The sequence below is a fragment of the Vanellus vanellus genome (genome assembly GCF_965231255.1).
Source record: "Vanellus vanellus genome assembly, chromosome: 4".
Taxonomy (NCBI): domain Eukaryota; kingdom Metazoa; phylum Chordata; class Aves; order Charadriiformes; family Charadriidae; genus Vanellus; species Vanellus vanellus.
In genome coordinates, this window is record NC_138909.1 from 28,047,435 (window position 1) to 28,074,915 (window position 27,481).

The following is a 27,481-nucleotide window of genomic DNA, read 5'->3' on the forward strand; positions in this document are numbered from 1 at the left end:
GCTAAAAGTTGCTGTTTGCGCACTCCTAAAGTTGTGGGTTCTGGAGCAGGGAGCTTTGGGGGGAGTCAGGGTGGTAGTGGGGTTGGAAGAGTACAGCTTGCAAAATGAACTTGCAAAATGAAGTGGAACAAACTAAAGAAATAGGAGGTAGAGGGAGCGTAGGGAAGGTAGGCACCAATGTCTTGAAACATGAGAAGCAGAATATGATGGCAAGGGAACACGAGGGAATCTGTAGTGTTAAGAATGAGTTTGCTAGAGAAATTGTGTAGAGAAGAGAGGCTCTCAAGTGTTTGAAAAATTTTAGAAAACAGTTCCTAAAATCTGAAAGTTTGACAGCTCCGCCTTTATAAGTGGTCCTGATTGAACATCAAAAAACACTGAAGCCTTTTTGTATGACCCTTTGCTAATAACGGTCATAAAAAATGACCGGGTGGGGGGTGTGGAGAAGGGAGGGGGATCAGGGAGTGTGTCAAGACATGTGTTCCTTTTTGTGACCATTAGAATACTTCCCTGCCTGTATAGGCCTCTTTCTGTTAGCAATAGTGGATTTAAGCATCATTCTTTCTCTGTTGGTACAGGAGTTAAGTACTTTTTGCTTATCAGGCCATCAGAATTCAAGGGAGCAAATGGGAGTCACTCTATTTGTTTAAAAACAAACAAACAAAACCACCCCACTAAAAACAAACATGCAAAGGACAATGCTCCTAGGGGATCAAGTACTGCCTTCATCTACTTAATTAAGAAGAATATAAACAAAAACACTTGCATAGAAAATATGAAGTGCAAGCACACTGGTAATGATTGGTTTCAGTCATAAAATCCCTTTAGATGATGCAACAAAAATCCAGTGGTTTTATCTGGTCTTGTTTTCAGGTACTTCCTGAAAACTGACTGTGCCTGTTGTGAAAACTACTTTTTTGATAAAAATACGATAGCAGTGGCTTCACCTACGAATCTGTCCCGAAGTGTCCTGTTCTTCTTGCTTATTCTCCAGTTCTTTTTTACCAGTTGTTTTCATCTGACTGCTATATTTTAATTGGTATAAAATAGTGCTACTCTATGTAAATATATTTATCCCACAGCTTATGTGATGGCACCGTGACATTGAATATTATATTTAGGTGGAATTCACTGTAAAAAGTACATTAGGTTTTTTCCATTATGATTATTTAAAGTAAAAACAAGAACAAACAGCAACGTCTGCTACAGACTAGTGTGACTCTTGATTGGGAGTTGCATCTGTCTGTGGTTGCTGTGTGCTTTTGTCTCTTTCTCTGTTTGATCAGTTCTTCAGAAATCTTTTAAAATCATTATCTTCTAAGCTGGTTTTAAAAATCTTTTTGTCATCTTATTCCTAGATATACATGCGTACACTGATTTCAGAAATGAAACCTTATGTTCCAAAAATATGGAATGACATCTACCAGGAAGCATGTTTCTTTATGAAGGACTTTGATACTTTGAATAGATTATTTTCCTTGAAACCCAGGTTTTAATTATACTCACTTTCAGGCTGAAATTCCTTCTGTATTAAATTTGCTGCAATAAGTTTTGCTAACTTCAAAGACAAAAGGGGGGAAACCCTTCTACTCAGATAAAGCTATCGTTTCTATGAATAAAACGTTGCTTTATAGCTCCTGTGTTTGTCAGATGGGACTGTTAAGTTCAGATTAAGCAGAACTAAAGAGACTTGCTTATTTAAAAAAAAAATTAAAAGTATATCTTCATTTAATAGCCAGGATGAAATGCCTGCAAGAGATTACAGGCTAATGCAAAATTAGATAGGAGCTATGATTGTGCCATGTTCTGGAGTGCTCTAATCTTTCTGAAGCTTGACTTCTAATTTGAGAATGCTTAATCAGCTTTAATTCCTAATATTAAAAAAAAATAAATTCTTAATGCCTGTTTCTTCTTATTAAGAGCAGTAAATGTATATGGCTTAGCAATTCCCAGGCCTATTTGAAAATTAATGGGGTGAGAAGAATAAGTACTTTGAAAGTAAAGAATTTAGGGTGTTGTCAGAGGAACTTTTGGGAGGCAAGCAGACCTCAGACTTTAGCTTAAGTACTCTTTTTCCTGTTACCAGCCTGCTGATTAAGCACTTTTCCCTGATGAACAGCTTCTTATAGCTGACTAGTCTAAAGCAAGATTCATGCTTGAAGTTAGGATATGATAAAATAAATCTCTCTTCTTTGCAGGAAAACAGGCAAAGCAAATTAAATAGTAAGCTCAGTATCTTAGCACATGTAGATTTGTGTATAAATGTGTGCATATATTTCTGATAATTCTTACCTTTTCTAAGCAATGACAGGCAGTTCAGCTCTGTGTATGAAAACAGTTCTTAACTTCCCTGCTGTAGTCGGTATACAATTTCTTACGCTACCTCTAAAACCATGAGTATATTGACTAAACTGTTGGAGCGCTACACAAGTGTGTGACTGGACTTTTAACTACCCTCTGGCACTGTGCTTACAGTAGAGCTTTTGCCTTTTTTAAGAAAACGTAAGGGTTGTGGGTTAGGTGAGTTTTTTTGGTTTTTTTTTAGAAATTTTGTACCACATCTGCCCTGGAAAACAGTAAATAGATCACAGCAGAAGGATAATTGAAGGGAAGAAACAAGTGTCTTAGATATGTGATATGCTATTTGGACTTAAGGTTTTCCCAGTGGTTATCCTGGCTATTTTTTTTTTTTTAATTGTTCTGTTTGTACCACTTTGTAAAGTAATAAGTATTACTAGCATGGAAATTTTGGTTTGTGGGATAATCCTTATGCTCCCTTCATTGTTAAAGCAAATGAAAAATTGCAGATGACAAATTCAACAAGATATTGTAAGCAGTTGTCTTGAGATGTGAGTATCTGCAACTTAATTTAGCAGGAATCAAAATCTCAGTTGGATACTGCTGCCTGTTCACAATTTGTTGGATATTTGTAAATAATTACAAAGAGACTATCAGTGCCATAAGCTTTTTCTGAGAGCAGCTAGCCTTACTCAAAGGAATTGGTTTAAAGCAGGCCCTCTCCCTTGTTTCACCTAGTGTTCCTTCTGGTTCTTCGCAGCTGGAAACCAGTACCTGCAATGACTTAATAAAGCCTAAACAGGGAATTGAAGCCAGCAGTCAGGACAAATGCTAAGCCTCCGGACTAAAATGTCAGCCTGCATCTCGTGCATCTCCTCTTAGTTGGCTAGGCTGAGTCAAAGAGAGAGTCACTGAGGTGGTAGAAAGCAGCTGGAACAGTGCTGTGAAGAGGAGTAGGAAAGGTGTTAACAGTTTGGAAGAATCTGCAAGATTAGGGTGCTCAGGGGCCGTAACAGCCGCAAGAGCTGTCTGAACTCAAGTCCAGTGCCAAACTATGGGTATCCATGGCAAGACGGTGGTATGAAGAGGAGGTGTGAGGAGGACTGGGCAGAAGGATTGACAGCTTGGTGTTAGCCAGGTTAAACTTGTGCTGAGAGACAGTTCATTAGAAAATTCCTGTGAGAAAATGTCTCACATGAAATATAGTTCTTACCAGATACAGCAGATAAAGTCAAATTTTTAAATGTAATTAGGAAAGATGATCTTATAAGTGCGTGCACATATTTCACTTTGCAATTTGAAGGAAATAAATTACTCTGATAAAACAGTCGTTAGAATTGCTGAATCAATTCTTTCTTTTATTTCCTGCAAGTCTGTCAAGGATCTTTAGGCTGCAGCTTTGTTCAAAACCTGTATAGAGCTATTGTATCACTAAATATACCGTTTAGCCAGATCTGGACATACTAGATCAAAGCAAAGCAAAGATGGGTGTGAAATTCACAGCTGAATTTTCTCCTTATTGGCAACCCAGTTAAAGGAAAAAAATACTCGTCCTGGTTCACAGGACAGATATTTTCTACCTGTGGAGCACTTCTTGTGGCTTTATACTTTTAGATAAGGGGAAAATTATTTTATATCAGTTTAAGTAAATTTTGACTGATTTGTTTTCTGCTGTAGACTTCATGCTGTCCTCTTAAACTTTTATTCTTTCCTGAGGCATTCATCCCATCTGCTGAATTAAGACAAGAATTGTACAAATTAAGAGTAGGAAGCGTTTGTGTAATTAGAGTCCATCATATGTAAATGTTTCTCCAGAAGACTTAATTTGGGTCATCTCAGCCGGTCTCACTGGCATAGTCCACATTTATAATGCCTAACTTTGCTACCTGAGTGCTTATTGTTACCTGTAATAGTCTGACCCTACTTCAAGGATTGGATTCTTTTTGCAGTGGACTTGCTTCCTTTCCATCCTTGGTGTTGCTCCACAAATGTCCTCCTGAGGGAGGAACTGTCGCCTAAGGAGGGTGGTAGTGATGTCTGCCACTTTTAGTCATCAGGCAAATTAAGCTATCTCAGGCAAATACGTGTTTATGTAATCACTACTCTTTCTACATTGCTACCTTTCTTGGATATTGCAAACTTGTGTCTGCTGTGAATCCCCCAGACAGGGGCTGCTGCATTACTTTGGCAAGCCTGGAGTTTGTCAGAAGAGTTTGACTTTGTCCTTCCTCCTCCTCCTCCGCTTTGATGCAGTTTGTTTCCTTGAAGAAATCAAGCTGCTCAACTGGGAGCTGGCCGTGTCCTCTGTCACGCTGTTACTTGTATGGAAACAGGTCTCCCTGGAGTATTGGCTATTCTCTTAAAACAAATAATACATTATCCAGAAAATCAAGCACTTTTCTGATTATAAATCACCATGACCTCTGCTATTCTGAATTTGAGAGGAAATTATGTGCTGAGATTAGCAGTTTGTAAGTTCTTTTGTTTTAAATACTGCCATATACAATGGAAAAGTCACTTTGGTGGGCTTATTCCCTGAAGTACAACTGCCAATTTTGTTTGTAATTTTGAGTGCTTTTTGATAACCTACATTACAGCAAAGGTATTTCTAACTGCAAAGGACTGTCTAAGAAATCTTTTTTCTGGGATATAACTCAGGAAAATATGCCTCTCTTCTCTCTAGTTCTTAGATTAAATGAGAAATTAGTACGATTAGAAACTGAAACAAAAGCTAGAGCTAACAACAGTCGGTTGGACTAATACTAGACAGTAATGCCTCCATTTCCTTCAGTGTGTTACTCCTGTTCTCTTGAATTTTTTTCTTGGGCTGTAAGTACATAGTGTCTTGAACCGATGTGATCACTGCAGTCAAGACAAGATAACAGAAATGGAATATTTTTTCAAAACAGAAAATCTGCTACTGTGATACTCTTAGACCTATATTTTGACCACACTGTATAGAATCATTCTCAAAGGTAATACATGATAATGTTCTATTTATTCTTTCTTTTCATTTTTCCACTTTCTTTAGTCCATCTCTGTATGCCTGTGCTCATGTTCTGAACAACTGCAGCATGCACAAGCAAATCTTCATGATGAAATGGTTGGCTATTTCATTAATATAGGTCTTCTTCCTCAAAAATAAGACATACAGTCTGAAGATCTTTCAGAAGATGCTCCCTGTAACGAATCCTAGTTCTCCTGACAAGCCAGAATAACTCACTAGAAACAGCTGTGGACTTAGTTATGAATAACCTCTGCCTCTATTTGACGTCCTGCTCAAGATGAGCACAATGGTTGCACAAGGCCAATCAGTTATGTTGTAAGATGACTGAGCTCCATAAGTGTATCGTTGATGTTCATCACTCTTGGAGTAAGTTGAGTACCATAGTGGTTGGGGTTTTCTGCATATGTAACCAACCTGTTAACTCTGTATCTGCTGGATTAAAGCATAATGGAAACAAGCTGTGATTTTTTTTCAGATTGAGGCAATGGCACCAACAGGAAAAAAAAAAGTTGTTGCTGCAGAAGAGTATAAATAATAGGCGTAATTTATTAACTCCTTAACACCATGGTGCATGTTAACGTATTTTTCATTGTATAGCATATGAAAGTTTAAAAAAGTAAGCACTTTAAACAATTAACTGAAGTGATATGAGGACCTTTTCATGGACATATACTTCTGGAAGTTCCACCAGGGTAGCTAAGAGGTTAATGAAAAACGTCTTGTATTTGCATATGTAATAATAGAAAAAGTGACTGTAGCAGTCCTTTAACTTTTAGATCTCCAGATAGGTTTTGCAAACCTGGTGTTCCCAAGGACAAAAGCCTAGGGCATGCTGCAGATCTTTTTGCCTATTGCTTGTAAAGAATCAGTTTGACCCTCTTGAACAAGCTGGAGGTATCCCTCATGCTTTATTTTGAGTGAGTCAAGCTAATTCTTTTGGGTGAAAGTGTTGCTGTAATGGCACTTAAAAGTTTCATCAGTGTAAAACAACCTCTGAAGGAAGTCTTCAAACATTTCACCACTCTCTTATGGTGACCATGTTTTATTTTTTCTGCTGCAGTTCAGAGATTTGTATATGTTGATTAATGAAAAGACAGGATTTCTGCATTCTCTGTTATTCGCAAAAATAAGGAGGGTTAATTTTTTTTGCTTAATTTAGACATGCATGAGCTTTTAAGAATATAAAGTGAAGAAATGCTAGCGGTTAGGAATATTTCTGAGATAATTCACAATGAAGGCTTTCTTATGAAGTACAATTTAACTATTATCAAACTAGGCTTGAGCATTACCAGGTGCGCGGTGCTGTGTGTTGTGTCATCATCTGTCCTGACCCCAGCTTCCCTGTCCCCCCATTCCCTCATCCCTCAAATTAAGGAACAAATTTTCTGGTTTATAATACAGGACTGTTTCTTACATTTCTGGTGTCCTGATTTGTGCCTTGTCTTTGGGCTGGGGTGATACCTGGTGTTTAGATAGCCCTGTATCTTACAGAGGCATCCCTGCAGTTTCTGTGCCAAGTCTCCAACTGCTACCCTTCTTCCCACTCCAAGCATGATGCCTTCCAGCTTCTCCTTTCAGATAGTGCTTTCTAGCCAATTTACTTAATTTCAGATGCTGAGAAATATTCTGTAAGTTTTGTGACTCCCTCAACCACAGTGAGTAATTCATTAACAAATCAGAAACTAAAATAGTTTGCACAGATTGTCAAACAATTTTATTTTTTAAAAAGTTCAACAGAAAATAGGGCTATAACTGGTAGATAGGCATTTGGCACCTCTCTGGAGCTTTTCTATATGCATAGTTTAACTCAAACTAGTTCAGAGTTATAAAGAAAAGCTTTGTTTCTGTCTAACAGGGTTGTTACACTTTGAGGTTGTCAAATAATTAGAAGTTTCAAAGAACACCATGTCTCTAATTCTACCAACTCTAATATTAATTTTGTTCTTTTAAAGTCTAGGGATTCCATCAAGTTGGATGACCTGAAGGCAGAGGTGTCGCCACGAATTTCGGCAGAAGATCTGATTGATTTGTGTGAGTTGACAGGACCTAGTCATTCCAAAACACCTGTAAAGAAAACAAAGTCTAGCAAGCCAAAGCTGCTGGTGGTGGACATTCGTAACAGCGAAGAGTATCCTTCAAATCTGAGTGCCAACCTTGCCAAATCATGCTTGCATTAATTACTTCCTCATTGTCTGCAGGAAGTGACATCTTAGAATGGTAAATAATGGAAAGGGATGTGGTAGAGGTACAGTAGAAGGACTGAAGGTGGATATTTTTTTTTGGTCATGGAGAGGCCTGCTTTGCAGAGAAGAGGAGAAACGTATTTTTGCCTTCCCGTTTTAAGCTGTGGGTGTAGTGAAACCACTTTGTACCAGATGCACAAATGCTTTAATGCTACTTTTTTTTTCTTTTTTTTGACAGCTGTTGTCAGCAGACCTTCCCCGTTTAATACAACTAATATTTTGGAAGGGTGTGAGGCTTTCCAGTTAAGTGGAAGGGAGATAGAGAAGGGTTGATAGCTCATGTGCTTTTCCAGTTCCTCAGTGGAAAATCAGTTCGTACTGAGTGCCTTCTTGCTACTGTCAGGTAATGCAGCCATCTGGCTGCTCTAACTTACGTCCTCTAGTTAGCTGGTAATCAGAAAAGTCTTAAAGGTATCTTTAAGCTGTATTTTTTATCAGGGTTGCTACCCTGTCAACCTACCTACCTGCTACCCTACCTTAATCATTTGTTCTTTTCCAAATACATGGTTCTTTGCGGTTGGAGTATTTTTTTATTGGTTTTCTGAAGTAGCGTAGTTACGAGGCTAGGGTTGTTTGGGTTTTGGAAGAGGGAGTCCTTCTTACGGATGTGCTTTGCCAGGAACACACATCTTCATCAACATCCATCTAAAAGTGGAAATAATGACAAGATTTTATTAGAGGTAACTCTTAATGTTATACTGAGTATTTGGGAATATACTTGTTATTGGTTTGTATAATTTTAAGTATTGCTCCTTTCATAATAGAAAAAGTGATGTAGATAGTTGTTTTTGTGTTAGATGTACTCTTAGCTTGCTGTGTCACAAGCTATAATTCTTAATGGGCAAACAATACTCAATGGAAAAATAACAAAAGAATCATGAGTTTTAGTCGACATATTACTTTGAGAAAGGAGGATCATTCCTTGTTCTTAAAGATCTCCAATGATAGAGATTCAACAGGCTCCCAACATCTTTACAATTAGACAAGATCTTCCAGTGTCTAACAAATGCTACTAACATCGTGCATGCATATTAGAAAAGTGTAAATTCTCGACAATGAAGGGAATGGTGGATCAATGCCAATATTTGGGCTAAAATATGTAGTAAAAATTTAAATAATGTTTCAACCTCATTCATTTCACCTAGGTTGTTAAAATACCACTTTAAAGGTAATGTATATGCAGAAAAACACTGCCACTAACATTTTTATCTGTTAAATATTTTGCAGGATTTATGGCTAAGTATAGTGAAGTAGAAAAATAAATACTATTTTTACTATGTAGAGGTAAATTTATTATTTACATAGTAAACAGAATAGTATAATTGGACTATTCTAAATCAAAACTCTTATTTTCAAGGAATTCTAATTTTGTTGGATGCCTAACTTGAACTTGTAATGTGATCTGCTGTATAGATAAAAGAAAATGGTCAAAGGAACACAAAAAAAGTAATTTTTCTTTTGCTTGCATGTATTAATTTCATGCATCAGTTAAGGATTCTAATTAAGTAGAGATTCGTGTGTCTGAGTAGTTTGACTCTATCTTCTGGACTCCAGCAGCTTCTTTACTCCTGGATATAGATTGTTGAAAATATGGTCCTCTATTCAGAAAACAGTAGAAGTGTGGGCTGTTTTCTGAGAAGTAATTTCTTCATCAAGAGAGAATACTTTTTAGACTCCAGGTTAAAAGAGAAGTCCTTGGAATTAAAAGCTGTAACAGGATATTGTTACTGCATAGAAAGCTTGGTTACTACCAAGTTAAACAATGTTTCTATTTCTACATGCATCATTCTGTTATTATTTAGGCTACTTCCTAGAAATCATCAAGGAGACTACAGAAGGAGAGCAAGTAATATAAAATGCCTCGACTACAATCATTGCACTGAAAGGCTGTTATCTGTGTACGATAATGGATTTATTTATATTATAATCAGGATCAAAGGCAAGGTGTTTGCTTAAATGTTTCTATAGCTTTCCTAATAGCTCGATAATAGGTTCTGTTGTTGTACTAATCCTATTCTACTGTAGCAGAGTAGATTCCAAATTTCAATTATTTTCAAATGATTTGACTAATATGAAGTAAGTGGTTTTATGAGGCTGTCTTTCATATTGCAAAATTGTAATCAAACTTTCCATTTATATTTTTTGAACGAGGAGGCATGCTGGAGAGACAAAATGTTCATAGCTTGAACAGTGCGCTGTAAGCACTGCTGCTGTTGTTTCAATCTGATCGGAGTTTATGGTAGACTAAAATGTCTTGTCCTTTAAATAATGGGTGGACTTAAATCCCAATACCTGTCTGGTGTTAGGAGGTAGGTAATACCATTACTAAAAGGGCAGCCTGGTAGGTAGTAAAATTACCCCTTGAGTGAGTTGGTTTGTATGTCAGTTGTAGAAGAAAACATATGGTATATAGAAAGCTATTAAACTGTCAGCAGTTTTGAATATACGTGGGAAACCATAGGAATACTGTGTTCAGTGTCCCATTCATTCTCGCAGTAAGGAGACAGTCTTTGTCACAAAATTTCAAGAACCTGTACAATAGTATCAGGCAGTCTATATGTTATGGTGGTGTGTGTATTTAAAATGTGACAGACCACTGTGAGGTGTTTCAAAAATAGGATCGTTTCTTATGTTTTGTTGTTAGTCTTCCTCCTCATCTACGCCTGCCACGCTACACTTCACTCTCACGTTGTTTTCAGTGTGGTTTGAAAAAAGCATGAGAGGCCTTTCAACAAGTATCAAACATGCTTCGTATTTCATACTAGGATGCACTTGAAAGCTAAGGCATCGTTTTGTAATGAAGCTCATGTTGCAAGGCCAAGAGCTGCTAGCCCTTTTTCCCAGTAGATAGCTTTGTAATAGAAGACTTTCTAAGGAAAAAGTAGTGTACTCAAAACAGTGTCTCTGTTGGCCAGAAATTCGTCTGAGACTCCTTTCATTATGCATGTTAGCAGAAATACTGGCAGCCTTCCATTCCTATTATGAAAGCTGTAACTGCATACTTAAGGTCTCTCAGTCTGTAGCAGAAAATCTTGGCCTTTTTGTTAATTGTCTTAGTACTGCAATGTTTAAAATGGTCACTTAAGATCAGGGAGAATGTGAATGACAGCAAATACAGTTTGGATCTATCTAGTTTGGTACTAATATTGATATCAAATGTACTTCTTTTTTAAAAGATTAGGTCAAGTTTCTCTGAGCAGTTAAGCATACTCAGTGGCATAAGTGTGAGCAACTAAATCTGTCCAAAGTCATTTTCTGTCTAAATGATAATCGTTTCAGAACTTTTACCCTGGTTAGTAGCAATGAGAGTGATGTGCTTATAAATTGGGTTGGGGAAAGGGGGTTGGCACAGATTAATGAAGGAGGGGTGTCATAATTTTCCCCTTCAAAATTGAAAAAAAACCTGACAATATTAATGAATGATACATGATCATCTTTTGTTCTTTCAAATGTTTTTATATAGCCATGTTTTTCCCACACTATAACAATGATGATCATAAAGCTGAAATTGTTACATAGATGACAAGAAATGAATGCTAATATTAACCTAAGTCAATTAAATCTTACCTCAATTTAAGGCAGCTCCTTTATTAAAAAGGATTCTGGAATTTAATTATAAATTAAACTAGCTTACTGCAAGTAATAAAGTATAAAGAGTGACTAATCTGCATTTTTGACATTGTGTGTATTTTTGCAGAACTTTTGCTGTTTCCCATCTCTTCAAAGCTGTTCTTGTTTATTGTTTGGGAAGGGGAGTGTTCCAGGTGCGTGTGTACAGTCTATGAAAGTAATTCAGAGATCTGTGAAGGTCATGGCGCATTTTCAGATTCATAAAAAGCTAGGTAGTAGTGGTCCAACCTAATTTTTATTGGAGAGACTTTCACATTCAATATTTGTTCATAAAATCTCATTGAATGATCATCCTTTGAAAGTGAAGCACAACTAATACATCCCAGAGTTGCTGGCACTCGTATGTTGTTTACTATTCAATACCCAACACACATACGCTGTTAGTGGTACTGCAGATAATATATATGATGCTAGTTGTCCAGGAATCTGAGTGCATGTATGTTAGAATCTCAGTTTGGGTCAAAATTGTAAGGGGCTTGCGGGGATTGGCAGGAGGTTTAAGGAAATTTTCCAATAATCCCTGTTTAGTTTTGGTTCTTATTCTAAATACTTCATTCCTTTTGCATAAAACTCCTCTGGAAGAGGTGCTCCAGTTGCTTATTGGTATTTGGCTCCTGTTCAGACTAGAGCTGATTTGAAGTAAAATGCACGAAAATATGTATACTGTGGATATTGGTTCTTTAGCATGAAGTGTTTCGTTTAGCAGATCAGTTTCTGTAGTGCTCTGCTATGTCCTTTATGAAACAAACAACTCTTCGTTCTGTCCTTTTTCCATGTAGTGTCAGAAGTTGTTTTCTCTATATGAGTAAATTGTAAATGAGGCTTGTCAAAATGCACTAGCACAAAAGACCAACGCTGTTTTATCACAACAGTCGGGGTGAAGAGCAGGTGCGTTCTACAGTTGCGCATGTACCACAGATTTCTCTGCCTTTCAGATGTCCTTAACTGATCTTCCTAAGTTTTAACCGTGGCCACATTTCTGGCAGTATCAATGTCCCGTTTGCATCAGCATTTACTGCAGAAGGAGATCTCGTCCAGTGGCCAGCAACTGCCACACTCCAGAGCTTTAAAGGAAGAGTTGTGGTGATCGTAGGAAATGCAGTGAAGAACACAGCTGCCGTAAGTATATTGCTATATCATATATGTTTATACTTAGAAATAGATCAATGGCATGTATATAGGCAGTAGTAAATAAATGCTAGAGTCAGGATAATTCAGATTAGTAACTTTGGGTATGATGACAGGATTTGGGGGTGTTTTTTTATTGTTGCTCGTTTCTGCTTCTACACAAAGACATATTTCTCTTCAAGTGATCCACATCTGAGAAAGCTGATGTTTTGGAACGGAATTATTTAACATTACCTTTTTCAGTTTTAAAATCTTTATTTTTGGCATGTTACAGAAGTGACAGCACTTCTAATGTGCATGAGTAAGATCTAGTTTTCAAAACTGACTCACATTTACGTTCTGTGGTGATAGGAAGCACGCAGAAGGGTGGGGACAGGTATGTTACGAAGTCCAAAGGAAAGAAGATATACTTCATATTCCTACTAATAAAGAACAATTTATTGATTAGTTTTGTAGAATCATATAGCTTGTGCAATTGTGCTCAGTGAATAGGAGAATGGTTTCTACTGGTAACTTTCATAGGATACTTCTATTGTCATTGCCTTTAACAAGACAGGAAGAACATACAGACTTGCCTGTTCCTTTTTATAGCTAAGTATTTGGTGGTGGTGTGAACCAGCAGAATAACAATCAGAAGTATTTCATTTGCCATTCTTCTCTAAGGTGAAGGAAAGTGATCTTTTTTCTTTTTTTTTCTTTTTTTTTTTTTTTAAGACATGCTCTTAAATACGGTATACTTCTAGTTCACCAGTTTCTTAAGCCTGTTTACTCAAAGGGCGTGAACTGTAACCCTGATATGACAGGGAGTGCTGTGGACCATTAAAAGGTCTTCATGTGGTGGACAGCAGAGGTGTTGGCACAACACATGTTGGAGATTTTTATACATATAGGGAGTTGTATGTAGTGTGAGAAATCCCTTTCATTAACCAGCGTTTCATCATTTAGAAAATTGACTTGTCATGTGTATCGTGTCTCTTAAATAGTAACAAGAGATGGTGTAAAAGAGACTGTACAGCATATCTCAAATAGTTTCAGTCAGTGAGTATCTAGGTTTGTGCATGAGATCTGGGTAAGTCCATGATAAGTATTTCAACATTAAATCAATCAACTCGAATAATCACAATAGCTCACTAAATCTGAATGCATAAATCCCCCCCTCAAAGGAACAAATTCAAAATGCATAAAATGCTAAGAGTCATGGAGATGATTTAAATGACGCTTTACACTTTTGATGGTGGGTTATACAGCTTCTTTCAACAATTACATTTTAAATCACTAAACTTCCTAATTTATCTCAGTAAGATCCTAACCATTTACTAACCTCCTGAGGGATAGGAACAGGAAAAAGAAAGTGCTTTGGTATTCAGTAATAAGTGTCTTTATGGGAGATATCCCATGTACTACCAAGTCATTTTCTGGGAGCTGTTTTCCAGGACCAGTCAGAAATGTTTTATCTGAAAAAAAGGAACACTATAAGTATTCTGTCTAAAACAGAATGAAGAAACAACCTGAAACAATTGTCTGAAGGAAGGCATGGATAGAGGCTTTACAGTACAGGTTGTAGGTCACACCATAGCTAAGATACAATTTTCTCCTGTAATGTAGTGACACTTCTTACGCAAACTTAGATATTTTTTAAAATGTTTTGTTAAATGAAAATTGCATGTCTCCTTTGCAGTGCAGCTAAAGAAAACTTGCAGCGTGCTTAGTAAGTGCAAGTACTTCAGTTATGTGAGAGCCTTATCCTCTAAACCCAGACTTTCTGCAACTGAGACATAAAATGTATTTTTTCTAAAGAGTTACATATTTCCAGCTGAAGAGGAATGAGCCACAAATTGTACCCTCCACCACAAAAGAGAATTTTTTGGAATTTTGCACTGGTATTTACTCCTTTAAAAATATAGAGATTGGCACTGTTAAATGTTTGGTTTAAATTTATGCAGGACTGAGAGAGGTGGGGGTAAGTGTGAAAAAACACTGATTATTTATGGGACTAGTTGTAATTAGAAGTTTGAATCTTTCAATTGCGTTTCATATTAGTAGCCTACTTGGCATCACTTAAATAAATTAAAAATTTAAAAAAGCAAAGTTGAGTGGAACAGACATATAGAAAAAGCCTTTTCCCCCTTTTCACACTTCTGTTTCTATCTTTTGTATTTGATTTGGTGCCAGACGATAAAACATTTAAACTGGAAAGAAAATGCTGTCTAGAAGGGACAACCCAAAACTTCACCAGAGCGCTGTTCTAGCAGGAGGCAAAGGAAGCCAGCAGCGCCACAGACTTCAGCATAGCTCTGGCTCTAGTTGAGCACTTCCTTAGGACAGAATTAAAACCATGTAATCCCACTTATTAAGCCAGTCAATTTACTCACTCAAAAAGTTCAATTAACAGATTGGCTGATGTACAAGAGCCGTACCCAATGTGCCATTAGCAGCATAAAGGTATTGTAAAGAGGAGCTCGCACTGGGCATCGTGTGGTGGTGCTTGGCTCGCACTTCTCTGCAGAATAGTCCTTCCTCTAGGCTGGTTCTCACTTTGTGCCAGACTTTCTTCTCCTAGGGGATTCTGGGCACTTGTTAACAGAGCAGATACTGGTCTCTGAAAACAGCAGGAAACCTCTACATAAAAGGCATTATGCTAGAGTTAATCAAGCAGATTCTGTTTTGATTTTGAAGTATGTTAAGTGGCAGCATTTCTTAAGTGAATTAAATTTCCCTTTCCCACAGCCATTGACAGATAAGTACCTTGTAAATTCCAGTACGACAGTTGGGAGTATAATAGTTAAATAGGCAATGAGTGCTAAGCTGTAGCTTCTTTCTTTGGTGCATGGCAAAGAGCATGTCTCCTGATTTTTGTCACTTTCAAAGTCTGAGATACAGCAAGTGCAAAGGCAGATCATAGTTCTGCATGTGTAGGACAGGAATTGGTTTGGGACTTTTTGGGGGAGGGTGACATTACTTCATCTTCCCTTCTTCAATCAACTTTGAGGTCCTAAGCCATCTTTTCTGTTTCCAACTTTTGGTCTGTATTGCCATAATGTTGACTGGAATTATAACAGGAGAAATACCTTACCCGATATTAAATCATGCCACAGTAACTCGGTTTTGACAGTGACCTGCTTCTACTTGTGTGATGTGGTTGTTTAATATATATGTGTGTTTCCCCAGTGTTTTAATATATGTGTCTTACTGTCAGTTAAATGCTGTAACAGAATAAAGTATACAGGACACTTTAGTCTGCCTAATAATTAGCAACTCATTTATTTCTTGCCTTGGAAAAAGACAGTTAGATAAGCTGTAAGTAAAAGCTTAAAAAGCATCTATTTTTATAGCAGGGAAGTAAATTCTGAATTGTATCTTCTGATTCTTACATTGATTATTTTTTGTCTACTTAAATTATGCTGCTACAAATACGTTGTCTAGACAGTTTCTACAAGTTACTGGAGCAAAGTAGTCATTCTTATTGCATCACAGTAGCTAATAGATAAAACTTATGCATTATCTCCAAAGCAAAGACAAGCAGTCCCAATTTTCCATGAGATCTTTCTCACCCTTTTCAAGGCAAGAGGGAGAGGGTCAAGTTCAAGATTATTTTTGTATAACATATTGCTAGCCTGAAAAAAAAATATTTTTTTCCTGTATGAAAGTAACTTTTTCTTTCTCAGCACACTATCAAAAATGCATTTTTTTTCTTATATGAAGACTGAGACACATAGGTTAAAGTGTCTGGTTACCACCAAATTTGTGTGATTTTTGTTGTCATCTTCTTCAGGCCTTTTAAAAAGGCTTTACTGGAGAAGCAAGTCCCTGCATGCTGAAGCTGGTTTCTTGTTATATACCTGTCTTAAAAACACAAATGGATACCCATGAGACTTCATAGGGTGATCTGAAGATTAGGTGTTGCATAGAATACTAAAGGAGAGGTGCATTGGTGCTGCATGAGACAGAAACATTTAGTTAGAATGGCCTACTGAAACTTCTGGAGGGAAAGTAAAGAGAAATTAGTCAATAAACTTCTTTAGATGTTTCCACTACATTTCTGCAGAAAGCGGTTGAACAGGTAGAATGAAAACTGAAGATATTTTCTCTTTGCAGGGATGGAGGGGCTCCTTATGATTCCCAGAATGGCTCTTTTTCATGTTTGTTTTGTTAAGGTGTCACCCATCCTTCTGCATTCAGACTCAGACCCTACTGGAATCATCAGACACCTCTTTATTGCCTTTAAAGAGGAAGAAATTAAGCTTGTATTTTGAAGAGATTGAAAGGCTTAGTTAACCAGCAGCAGTCCTGCTGGTTGTAACTCTACCCAAGACATGGTTACGTTTTCATTACTTTATTCTATAAAGTCTGTATTATTTTATTTAGGCTTTTTTATTATTGTAACATGTATGTATGTTTTCCTTCATCGATAGCAAAGTAGCCCGGCTGCTGTTGCCAGTACATTGCTCTTCACACGGTCTGAGAAAGACACTTGGGCTGCCAGCCAGGAGTTGTGTTATGCTACTGTAATTCTGCCTCTGTAATTCTATCCTGGCTTTGGATAGTTTGCACTGAATGCCTTAGGTACAGCAGAGGTGACCTAAAAATTCCACTTTTCCACCTAGGCATAAAAGGGGAAAATGAAAGATGGAGGCTCAGGAGCAGAATATGAGTGTTCCTTTTCCTCTTCTGAAGTTAGGTGCAAAGGAAAGCAGGCTATCTCTAAAACTCCAAAGAGGTTCTCTTCTTTAATCTTTACTGAGACCGACTCTTGCAGTTACTGGAAATTTTAGTTGGTTGGTTGGTGTAGACATTGTTTGGCCCATCTATGTGCCTTACTACACAGAGGTTTGGATATTTCTGAGGTGAAGAATTGTGGTGTCCTCAGCTTTACCTATCAAAATATGTCTGACTATTGAGAGATGCTGGCACGCAGGATCTCAGCTCTTCTCAAATCATCTGGGAGATCTGTAAGGACAGGAAAGATGGAAGATGGTGAACCTGAATCCTGGATTGGGGCTCTCAGGCTCCAGAGTTTCCTTCAGGCGTGTCAGCCTTAGCTGGGGTTATACTGTCTTTGTGGGCTGCGCCTCTGAAAGATCACCCTTGTCCTTGCATGAGCTTGTGTGTATTAGGTTGTATCCATGTCACTCAGGGTAACTGCGTTATAACATGGAATTATCACTTTCTGGGGCTGTTTTTCAGCTCTGAGACAGTGCTTTATATTTCCTGGTATTCTGGTTCAGAGAGTCTGAAATAGTGATAACTGAAATAGAGATGGTAATGAACTAATAAATGTGTATTATAGGTTCAGGAGATTTGTCTAAGGATATTGCCAGCTAGAATGGTGTTGGGGAATTTGGCAATCCTAGTATACATACTGCTTGTCTGGGGCAATGTTGTTTTGCTTTTCTCTAAACTGTATCTGAATCAGCTTTTGAAGAGAACTTACTGCTTCAGGAGGGAATGTGTCTATTATGTGAGAGGTCCAAAGACTTTTGTCCTGGAGTTTAAGAAGAAACGGGACAAAACTGGCAGTTTGGGTGGTGTTAGTAAAATTGCAGTAAACTGCAAATCACAAAGAAAGGTTTTTCACTATCAAGTATTTCTTTGAAAATTTTTCAATATCTAGGGCAGTCTTTAGACTTGGAGGGGTGTAGAATATTTCAGGAAGACTCATGCTTTCTTTTTTATATTCAAGCCAACTGTTACACATCTTTTTTTAAAATACATATTTCTGTTCAATAAGCTTTTTTATTTTCTGTTAAATTAAAAATAGAATAGGTTTGCTTTCTGCTGTTTAATTTTATAATCCATTCAACTGTACTGGGTGCAGTGAATATATTTTGGTCAGAATAAATTAGCTGTGTTACAACAGCTAAATGGAGGGTTTTTTCTTATTTTTTTATATGTATAATTTCTAAATGGAAAATTAAAAATGCAGGTGTTTAAAAGTTATTGCTTGGAGAAATCTGAGTATTTACTCTTACTTTTATTCTCAGTAAAATTTACTTTAAAACAGTTATTAAATACCTGTCTGTGTAGGCTTATTGTCAAATCTTAGCATGTAAGTCCTTTAAGTTACTGCTGCATTTTTGTACTGATGGAATGGAAAGTGCTCCTTTTTGGCCAGGTCTGCATGTAAAGATTTTTTCCTTGATCTTAGTAGAGCAGTAAGCTCTACACCTTTTTTCCCATTTGGGGGGAGTTGTGTTGGTATTTTTTTGTTTGGTTTAGTTTTTTTTTGTTACATAGCATATTTGCTTTTTGTGTTTTATACTTCCATTCAGTTTATGTTAAAACTCTAACCATTAACTAGGCACTGGGTTTTTTTTTTTTTATGGAAGCTTTAGGTGCCTATCTTTCCCTTGGTGTTGAAGTGCCATTTCATTTATTTGGAACCTTTTAATATAAGAAGTAGCCGACTAAAAATAATCTTGTTTGCTGGGTCTGCTCTGTGGCATATGGAAGGTGCTAGACTGATCACCTTGACTATGGTGTGCTTTCAAAGTGGTGAACTCTTGACTGAAATCATACAGCAAAACAGACTGCAGACCCTGAGAAGTTTGTGTAGCGTATGTTTACAAATGAAAAACTAATAATAATCTTGTGGCAATGGATAAGTACTAAAATATTTGGTTGATATTTCTCCTCCGGCTTCTCAAGTACCTCTTTTTCGTCTGACTCTGAAATTTCAGAGTATGATATTAACACTTAGTCCCTGGTAACATTTGTCAAAGCAGTCTTTTTTTGGTATTCTGGTACAGCGTGTTACTCCTCCTTCCCTCCCAACTTGCCCTTTAATTACAACCTGTCACAAGAAACGTCTGTGAAAGTGAATAATGTGTACGTAGCAACCCTGATGGCTAGCCCGAAGGGTGCTGGGAACCATGCTGCTCAAGCTGTTGTGTTATTAGACTCTGCTGTAGACAGTCTAAACGTGCGATGTGCCTGGTGTAATACATTCAGCACACTTGAAAGCTGTGATTTTACTCCTTGGAACAGGGTAGTAGGAACGTTTTTCAAAAATGCTTCAATGTGCAGATTATTAAGGGTCTTGATGGTACTTAAAGGAGCAGTCCTGTTATGCTGTTTGTACTGAGAGCAACACCAAGATAGGCTAAAATGTTTAGTATTTGCCCAGATTTGGTAGGAATTTGCTGTGATCTTGTCTGTCTTTGAAAGCCTGACTTCTTGTATCTGCATGAAAGAGTCTTCGCTGACTGCTTTCAAATGCAAATTACAATTCTCTGGCTCAGTTATACTCACCACTAAGGGTGTTTTATGTGGAATTGATTGATGCACTACTTAATGGAGGAACAGTGTTTCCAAAGTCTTCACCAAAGCCATCACGTAGTAGTTAAACAAGTTGCTCACATATTCATCCGTTCGTATATAATATTTGCTGTGAAAGTAGCGAGATAAAGTTCCATTTAAATGCTAGATGCAGCCAGTAAAAACACAGTAACTGAACTTTCTTGGGAAGTACATTTTGAAGAAAGGCTACCTGAAGCAGAAAGTAAAAAGCTTACTGTCTTGTAGCATCCCTTTAATCCTCTACCTCAGATATGCATAACTCCATTTGCCCCAAGTAGTGGTGTTGTCTAAATGAAAACAGAAGCATTACAGAGAACTGTGATCTATTGGTGGTATGGGGAAACAGGTATATCTCAGAAGTAATGTCAACACAAGCATTTGATAAATTTGAGAACGTATAATTGCATTATAAGTGACAGAGGTTTATTTCTATTTAAAATCAACCTGTATAATGGAAATTTAATTGTACACTACTTGTATATGTTTCAATAAATCTCTCTTTAAAATGTAGGTGGTTTACAGGTTACTAAGGATAATGCAAGTCATTTGCTTATCTCCTCACCATGTTATCTTCTGTCCTAAGAGCACCTCTGTAAATTAAGTTATTTAGTGGACTACAAATTATGCATTCAGGTACCTGTTATTAAACTAGTTGACACTTTATGATAGCATTTATAAAGGAAATAAAACCCATGTGTGAAGTCCAAGGTGGCAGTTTCTGCTGTAGAAAGTCTGTGGCATTAATTCAGAAGAGCACACTGGGCTTTTTTTGACGCATGAAATTTTGCTCTTTTTGGATCACTGATTTTTTCCAACTCTTTAAGAAACATTCATTATTTTTATCTTTCTGAATTTGTTGGGTTTAAGTTACTGATATTTGAATGTAAATGAAAGTCACGCTGGGGAGGAAGTCTATATAGCTATTTTAAATAGTCCTTCCTCTCATCCCCCTCCATCATTGCACATGCCAGAAATAACACTTTCATGTGTTTTGAAAATACTGGCTTCATATGGTATATTTTGGCAGGGAAAGATACCAGGTGGTGTTGGAACACTTCAGAAACATGGTGAACCAGTTCCCATTCTTGTTTGTGACAGACAAAATCCTCTGTCTGGGAGAGGAATGGACAAACATGTACTGAGGAACAGAACTATAAAAAGTCAAAGCATTAATTAGAAAGACTGCAATGCTAGTGAGATGACTGCTTCTAAATCTGCTCTTTACTGAAAGTTACTGTTTCTGCTTCCAGTGACACAATGTGGGAAGGCAGAGGGTAAAACTAGGAATTCTTTAATTGGATCAAATCCTATTACCCTGTGAGTTAAACCTTGACTCTCTTCTTCTTTGCAGTGTGGAGACAGGTGTATGTGCAAAGCTCTTGGAGGCTGATATTTGGAGTTTGATGGCAGCTATCAGCTTATGGCAGTGTATATGCCTCTGGGCCCCTGACTTGCAGCTAATTCCCGCAGTAGTGAGGTACCAATAGCAGTACGTTCCCTATCCACTGGATTTTCCCTGGATGAATGTTCAGCTGCAATATTTTGAACTGTATTTGCAGCCTTTGTCACCGAAGCTATATAGACCACTGCAGACAGTTCTGTGACAACCTGAAAAAAATGCAGTTCAACTTGGGGTATATCATCTTGTGCTCTTGTGCTTTCTGCCTGTCATTTGGTAACAGCCACAGATACTGCAGTGCTTGCTTCACAGGCCCTGCAAGAAGTGAGAGATTCCTCACCATAATAAGGTTATAAAGGAACCTCTTGTCATGTGCAGTGAAGAAAATTTGTTTCCAGCCATACTTGGTTACTAGAGCAGTTCTAAAATACAGTGGGGCGCAGGCCTTAATGCTCAAACCCTAAATACAAAGCATCTGTTTGCATATTTTCTTTTCAGATTACACGGAACAGTAGTTATATTATGACTAGGGCACCCAAAAACTTGGAGCAGAGTTTACAGTTTATTATCGGAAGTGTAAAATTATCAGTAGACAGAGAGTGGAAGCTCTCTGCTGACACGTGGGATATTGTACTCAGCAAATAACATACTGCTTCCTGTCAGTCTGAACGCTCGTTGCCATTTTTAATTTCTGCCAGCTATGAGCAGCATTGGTGTCCAAGACAGAGCACTACCCGTTAGTCACGGGTGGAGAGCACTGTGAGGTGACAGATATGTACATATGAAGTAGAGATATCTAGTAGGTGTATTTTACTATGAATAGATAGTATTTCTGTAGCTCATGGTATGCACAGCTGAGCACTATTTTTTACAAAGAGAAATATCTTTGTCTCTGTTTTACTACACACCGCATCTTTATGGACTGTGTTTATAGTGAGCGGTAGTTGGATTCTCCTAGTGATATCTTTACTATTAGCTGTTTTTATTGTTTGATTGTGGGGATTTTTTCATTTGATCCTTTGAATCCTGCACTGACTGACCCAAACTAATGGCGGAAAAGATGATTGACCTTACTTTTGGTCTTCTTTAGGCGAGTACCTGAAACAAAGATGACAGCCAAAATGTCCTGACTGATCCACTGTGACCTCTTACTCTGCCTCAACAAGTCCTTAGTGGTTTCAGATCATGTATTAGTTGCTCACTCCCTGGTGAAATCCATCCTGAAACACAGAGAAAGGCATGCAGTAGGCGTGTTTGACACATAAGAAATGAATTCCTTGCATATATAAAATAGCTTCAGTGTGAATTAAAAGTTCTGGCTATGGAAGGAGTTTAAAACTTTGCTAGTATGAACTTTTGCGTGTTAAAGAGATTATTTCAGGACTTGTACTTGATCAGGTAATCATGTAGTACATCTTGTTCTGCCTTACTGTCTGTTATGCTATCAAGGGTAATTAGAAGGAATGTAAATGTAAAAAGAAATCCCACGTACTAAGTTTGGTTGGGGAGCCTACTGCTGTTCTTGTGTTGTTTGTGCAAAATTAGTTACTTGGACATCATGCTTGCACTGCGTTCTGCAATAGTATCACAAATCTTTTTAAAGGGTAAAAAAGGTAACTATGAATGTTTTACATTCCCCATTTGGAAACACTCGGTGATTTTACAAATAGTACAAATGGTATAAAGCAACAATCTGAAAGACTGGGATGGCAGGGCAGTCCTTCTCACAGCTATTGGAAATGATGTAAATCTATTATAGATATTCTTAGAGTAATCCATTTTGGTGGCTTGCTTTTTAATGTATTACAATCGGTATTTAAAAGGCAAGTTTGACATGTGATACACAAAATATTGTTCCTTTGCTTTTTGATTTTGGTATTTTGAAAGACAATTCTTGTTTTGATTTTTTTGATCATTATTCTTTTGATACACAAAATATTGTTTCTTTGTCAGTGTATAACTTTCCATGAAGTTGCTACATGGAATCTTACAACTCCTGTGTTTGGTTTATGGAATGAATTAATTAGGGATAAAGTCTTTCAAGGACTGGGGGATGTATGTGCACGCTTGCACTGTGTAACCTGCCTGTGGTCAGATGGGGGGGGCAGGGAAGAGTACAGCTGCAAGACCGCAAATTCATATCTGACATCTGTGCAATCAAGTCATGTCAGACAAGTTTGACAGGTAAGCAAATGACTATACCATCAAACTGTGATGCTTGTACACTGGGGAACCTACAGAAAACAGCTGGGAGTTAGATTAACGCAGAGAAAAATATCTGTTATTTCATGTTTTGAGAGGGATTCCAGTGATTACTCTGAGATGAAATAATCCTGTTAGAATAAGGTAAAATCCTGTCTAAGCAGAGATAAATAAAGTTCAGGGTTATGAGTGTGACACTTTCATGATCACCAAATTCATCCCAGCTGTTTCAACAGACAGGCTTGGGGTTCCTGTGTTGGATTAGTTGGTGCAAAGAAAGAACTTCTAGGGGTCAATGGACCTTTTATTTTTTTTCTTTTTCTTTTGTTTAACTTGCCTTATTTAACACAAAGTTATTTCAACTTAAGGACTGTAATATGCAGTGTGCTAATGATATATCTGTTTCAGTTTGCAGCTCATCTAGTGAAAAACAAGTACCCAAGGGTCTGCATCCTAGATGGAGGAATCAACAAGATCAAGCCAACTGGTCTCCTCACTGTCCCTTCTCCACAAATTTAAATGACTTTAAACACTCAGGACAATCTGTCTGAATAGGGAAGTCTTACTGTACAACATGGATATCCCGAAACCAAAGGGCATTATGGCATCTTCACTATACAAGCTATCCTGATGAACAGTGTCTTATCCTGCAGATCTAGAGCACGGGAGCTTTGCATTTATTCTTTGATATAAAGCTTCAGTTGGAACAGATGAAAACTGTGAAACTTCAAGCTTTCCACGAAACCTCTTTCAGCATTGATGTAGTGCACAACTGGTTGGGCAGGTCTGAACACAAAGAGTAACTCAGCTGGCATTTGGTATCTTATAAATATTTCTGCAGAACAAAATAAACTGGTACTTGATGGCTCTAAGCTGCACTTAAATAGATTGTTTTTCGAAAGTACTTTACTGTGAATATTGAAAGTAACAAGCTGAAACTGTATCCTGTGTGTATCCTGTGCAAAAAATGTGGTCTCTTAATATTTTAAAGAGTAATTGCTGTATCTTGTGATCTACTTTCTTTTTGAGAAAGCATTTTTTTTCATCTGGATTGGAAATAAATATGTGTCCCAGATTGGAAGTCACTGTAAGAGCTGCTGCTGAGTCAATCCAAACTGCATCATATCCTGCAGAAGTGGAGAAAGCCTATTCCTGTGTGGAGAATTTAACATTCTATTTCCATAAACACAGCAAATGCAACAATTTCTGAAACAATTACATTTACCGGAAACATAGGCTTTTGACAATACTGTTTCTTATGACTATAGATCAGTTACTCCGCAAATAATACTCTTTTCCATTTTAGAAGCTTATGCCTTAGAAAGAATCAATGCAATTTTAATTTTCATATGAAAGCATCCTAGAGTAACCACTGTTGTGTATGAATTGGAGGGGCAGAGTTCTCTTTGGTTCTCTACTCTTTCAGCTAGTGCTGTCAATATATTTTTTTAGTCCTATTTCTTAAACATGAACTTTAAAACTGACAGATTGAGGCTGCAAACCTGTTTCCAAACTAAACTAGATGCAGGTGCTGTAGATGAGGGAAAGCAGGCTTTCACAAAGGGCATAAGGTGACTGTGCACTAGAGATGTGGAAATTACTTTGCAGTAAGAAGCCGAAAGTATTGAAAGCACCAACAGAAACAGGAATTGGCATCTCTCTGTTGCTGAGAAGCTAAAAATAAAATTGATTCAGACAAATACAACCTTTCAGGAGATGTGAAAAAAACCCTACCCTAATTTCTTCCCCTTAAAATCCCAGGTTAGCTTTGTTAGCATGTCAGGTCTGTTATTCTAAAAATAACGTGGGGGGAAAAAAGGCTAGGAAAAGAAAAAATCTATCTTCAAGAATGGTACTTGAAAATAGTACCTTTAATCCAGGAAAAACAGTTGTGATATTGTAAGAGTGACAGTATGGCTCTGAAATTGAATGGGAATTTGTAAGAATTTATTTTAGACAGAAGACAAGAAACTGATTTCTCTTTTTACGTTTTTAAAGTTTAGAAAACACTGGTGTGACATGAGGCTTCATAATCACTGAAGTGCAGGGATTAAAATGTATTTTGTAAAATGAACAAAATGACACCAAATATCTGTTTCCCTGGTTACAGTCACATATTAGCTTGTGTTGTGAATTTGACACCACGATCTTTATTAGAGCATTGCCTGGGACACGGCACTTTACATGATACAAGCTGACTGTTGGGGTAACGAGGATTTGCTCTGAGTATGGTTATCATATGCCTTACTTGATGATTTTAATACCATTAGTAGTTTTTAGTTTGGTAAACAGAAAGTTGCAGCAGCTAACCTTACTTCATTTTTCTTCTGTTGCAAGAGATTTCCAAAACTGAGACAATTGTGAGAGGAGAGAGGGGGTCAGTGAGAAGGCTGTAAACAGTCTCTATAAATCACAGGCAAAAAGGTCACTTTTTTGTGGTGGTGTTTTTTTGTTGTTTTTTTTTTTAGTTGTGGTTGTGGATTTTCTTGTTTTGGGAGGTTTTTCTGAACTGCAGCTGTGGAAGATGAGACCTTGTGGAAGGCATTGAAAGAGGGAGACATTGTTATCGTCTGAGCGATGACCAGAATTTACCCCGAATCTTCAGAAGCTAGTCTCTAGCACTATGTGCTGTCTCCAGGGACGTTTAGTCTTTGCCGCAGCTGTGGTTTTGAGAACCCTATTGGAAAAGTATGATCGGTAAAAAGAATATGGGGGAAGAAAGGCGCCTTTGAGCTCCCTTTATCTCAGCTGTGATTTGTCAAAAAAAAAAAAAAAAAAAAACAAACCCACAACCTGTGGAATTGCAACATGCTGATGTGTCTGTGTGGGCTTTTGTTGTTGGTCTAAGGTCAGCATAATTTACTGAAGCTTTCAAGAACTTTTTGATTTTAAGAATTCCAGGTGGCTGGCAGAGTGACTGAGTAAGGGATCAGAAATGAAATACAGGGACAGATCATCCAGTTCCTCTGTTAGCAGAGGGTTTCTGCAACAATGTCTGGGGACATCCCCCCATTGCGATAAGCTGACTTTAAAAATGACCTGGAAATGGAGAGGAGCAGCGAGTTTAATAACAACCTTCCTGATGCTACAAAATCATCCACCGTGACCAAAGTTTTGTAAGGCTGCATGGAGAATGAGAAAGACCTTGTGATCAGAGAGATTCACTATGAAAGGGTACATGTGGAGCCCTGGAGAATAACAGTTTTAACCATATTCAACAGTGAATTCATTGACAGATAAGACAACATTGCAAATGCTTAACAGCAGCCAGAAAGCCACCCAGGATATTGGTGATTGTAAGGAAGGAAATGAACAAAACATACCCTGTGGGTTAATTCTCTGATGGCATGTTTTGAACACCGCACTGAAGCTGTGTAGTACAAAAAAAAGATACACAGGATTAGAATGGATACAAAACAGAGTCAGAATAAGATTATTTTAGTTATGTTGATTGAAACTCTTCAGTTTGGAAACGGAGACAACCAAAATAGAACATCCCAACTTTTTCCTAGAGTATGTTCTTATAAAGTGGAATTGGTCACCAGAAGAGGCCAACAGTTTATAAAAATACTCATAAGGAAGGATTAGACAGCTTTGTGGAATAGCGCTCTCTCTGACTGACTATTAACCACAATGGTTGAGAAACAGTATTCAACTCGGGGCTTTTCTGATCTGTAGTTAATAGAGGCTGGGAGAATACCCCAAAGAAAGACCGCCGTGTTTCTTCCGCTCCCTTTTCAAGCATTTGCCCTTCATAAGTGGATATTGGGCTATACCAAATACAGCACTTCAGGTGATGTTATATATTTAACCCGAACTTGATATTTCCTTCTCCTTTATACAGGTACTCAGAAAAGGACTGTAGGCACAAAGGATAGAATGCCTTTGAGAAAATAGGATTTAATGGGTACCCAGCCACTCTTTCCTGTCGTAGGAAGTATTCTGTATCTCTTATAGATATTTTAATTCTTAGAGAAGTCAAGTTGTCTTTTAAGTGAAAAATACCTAATGTTTAGCAGGTGCATCATTTCCTTTTTGACTAATACTGGTTTTAGTATTTAAACGTTGAACATATATAGATTTAAGCTATAGTGCAGTTCAGTCTTAGCTTTCAGTTTAGCTGAGTAAGATTCAAAGCCTATGTATTCCATTGGTGTACGGATATTGTTTTTACAGAGGACTTAAAATTGTCATTAAGTAAAAGTTTACATTATAAAGTAACATGTACACCTATTTTCCAGAAGTCGTGAGAGAGGATGTGTCTAAAAGCAGGAAATG

General features: G+C 37.5%; 1 protein-coding gene across 1 annotated transcript in view; it reads left to right on the plus strand.

Moving 5' to 3' along the window:
- Positions 1 to 24,198, plus strand: part of TBCK (TBC1 domain containing kinase) — a 111,599-nt gene extending 87,401 nt beyond the window's left edge. Inside the window, exons 24-26 of the mRNA XM_082482760.1 lie at positions 7,258 to 7,433; positions 12,138 to 12,297; positions 23,612 to 24,198. Of these exons, the coding sequence (XP_082338886.1) occupies positions 7,258 to 7,433; positions 12,138 to 12,297; positions 23,612 to 23,722 (447 nt within the window). The 3' untranslated portion in view covers positions 23,723 to 24,198. The remainder of the gene's footprint in view (positions 1 to 7,257; positions 7,434 to 12,137; positions 12,298 to 23,611) is intronic.
- The last annotated feature ends 3,283 nt before the right edge of the window (positions 24,199 to 27,481 follow it).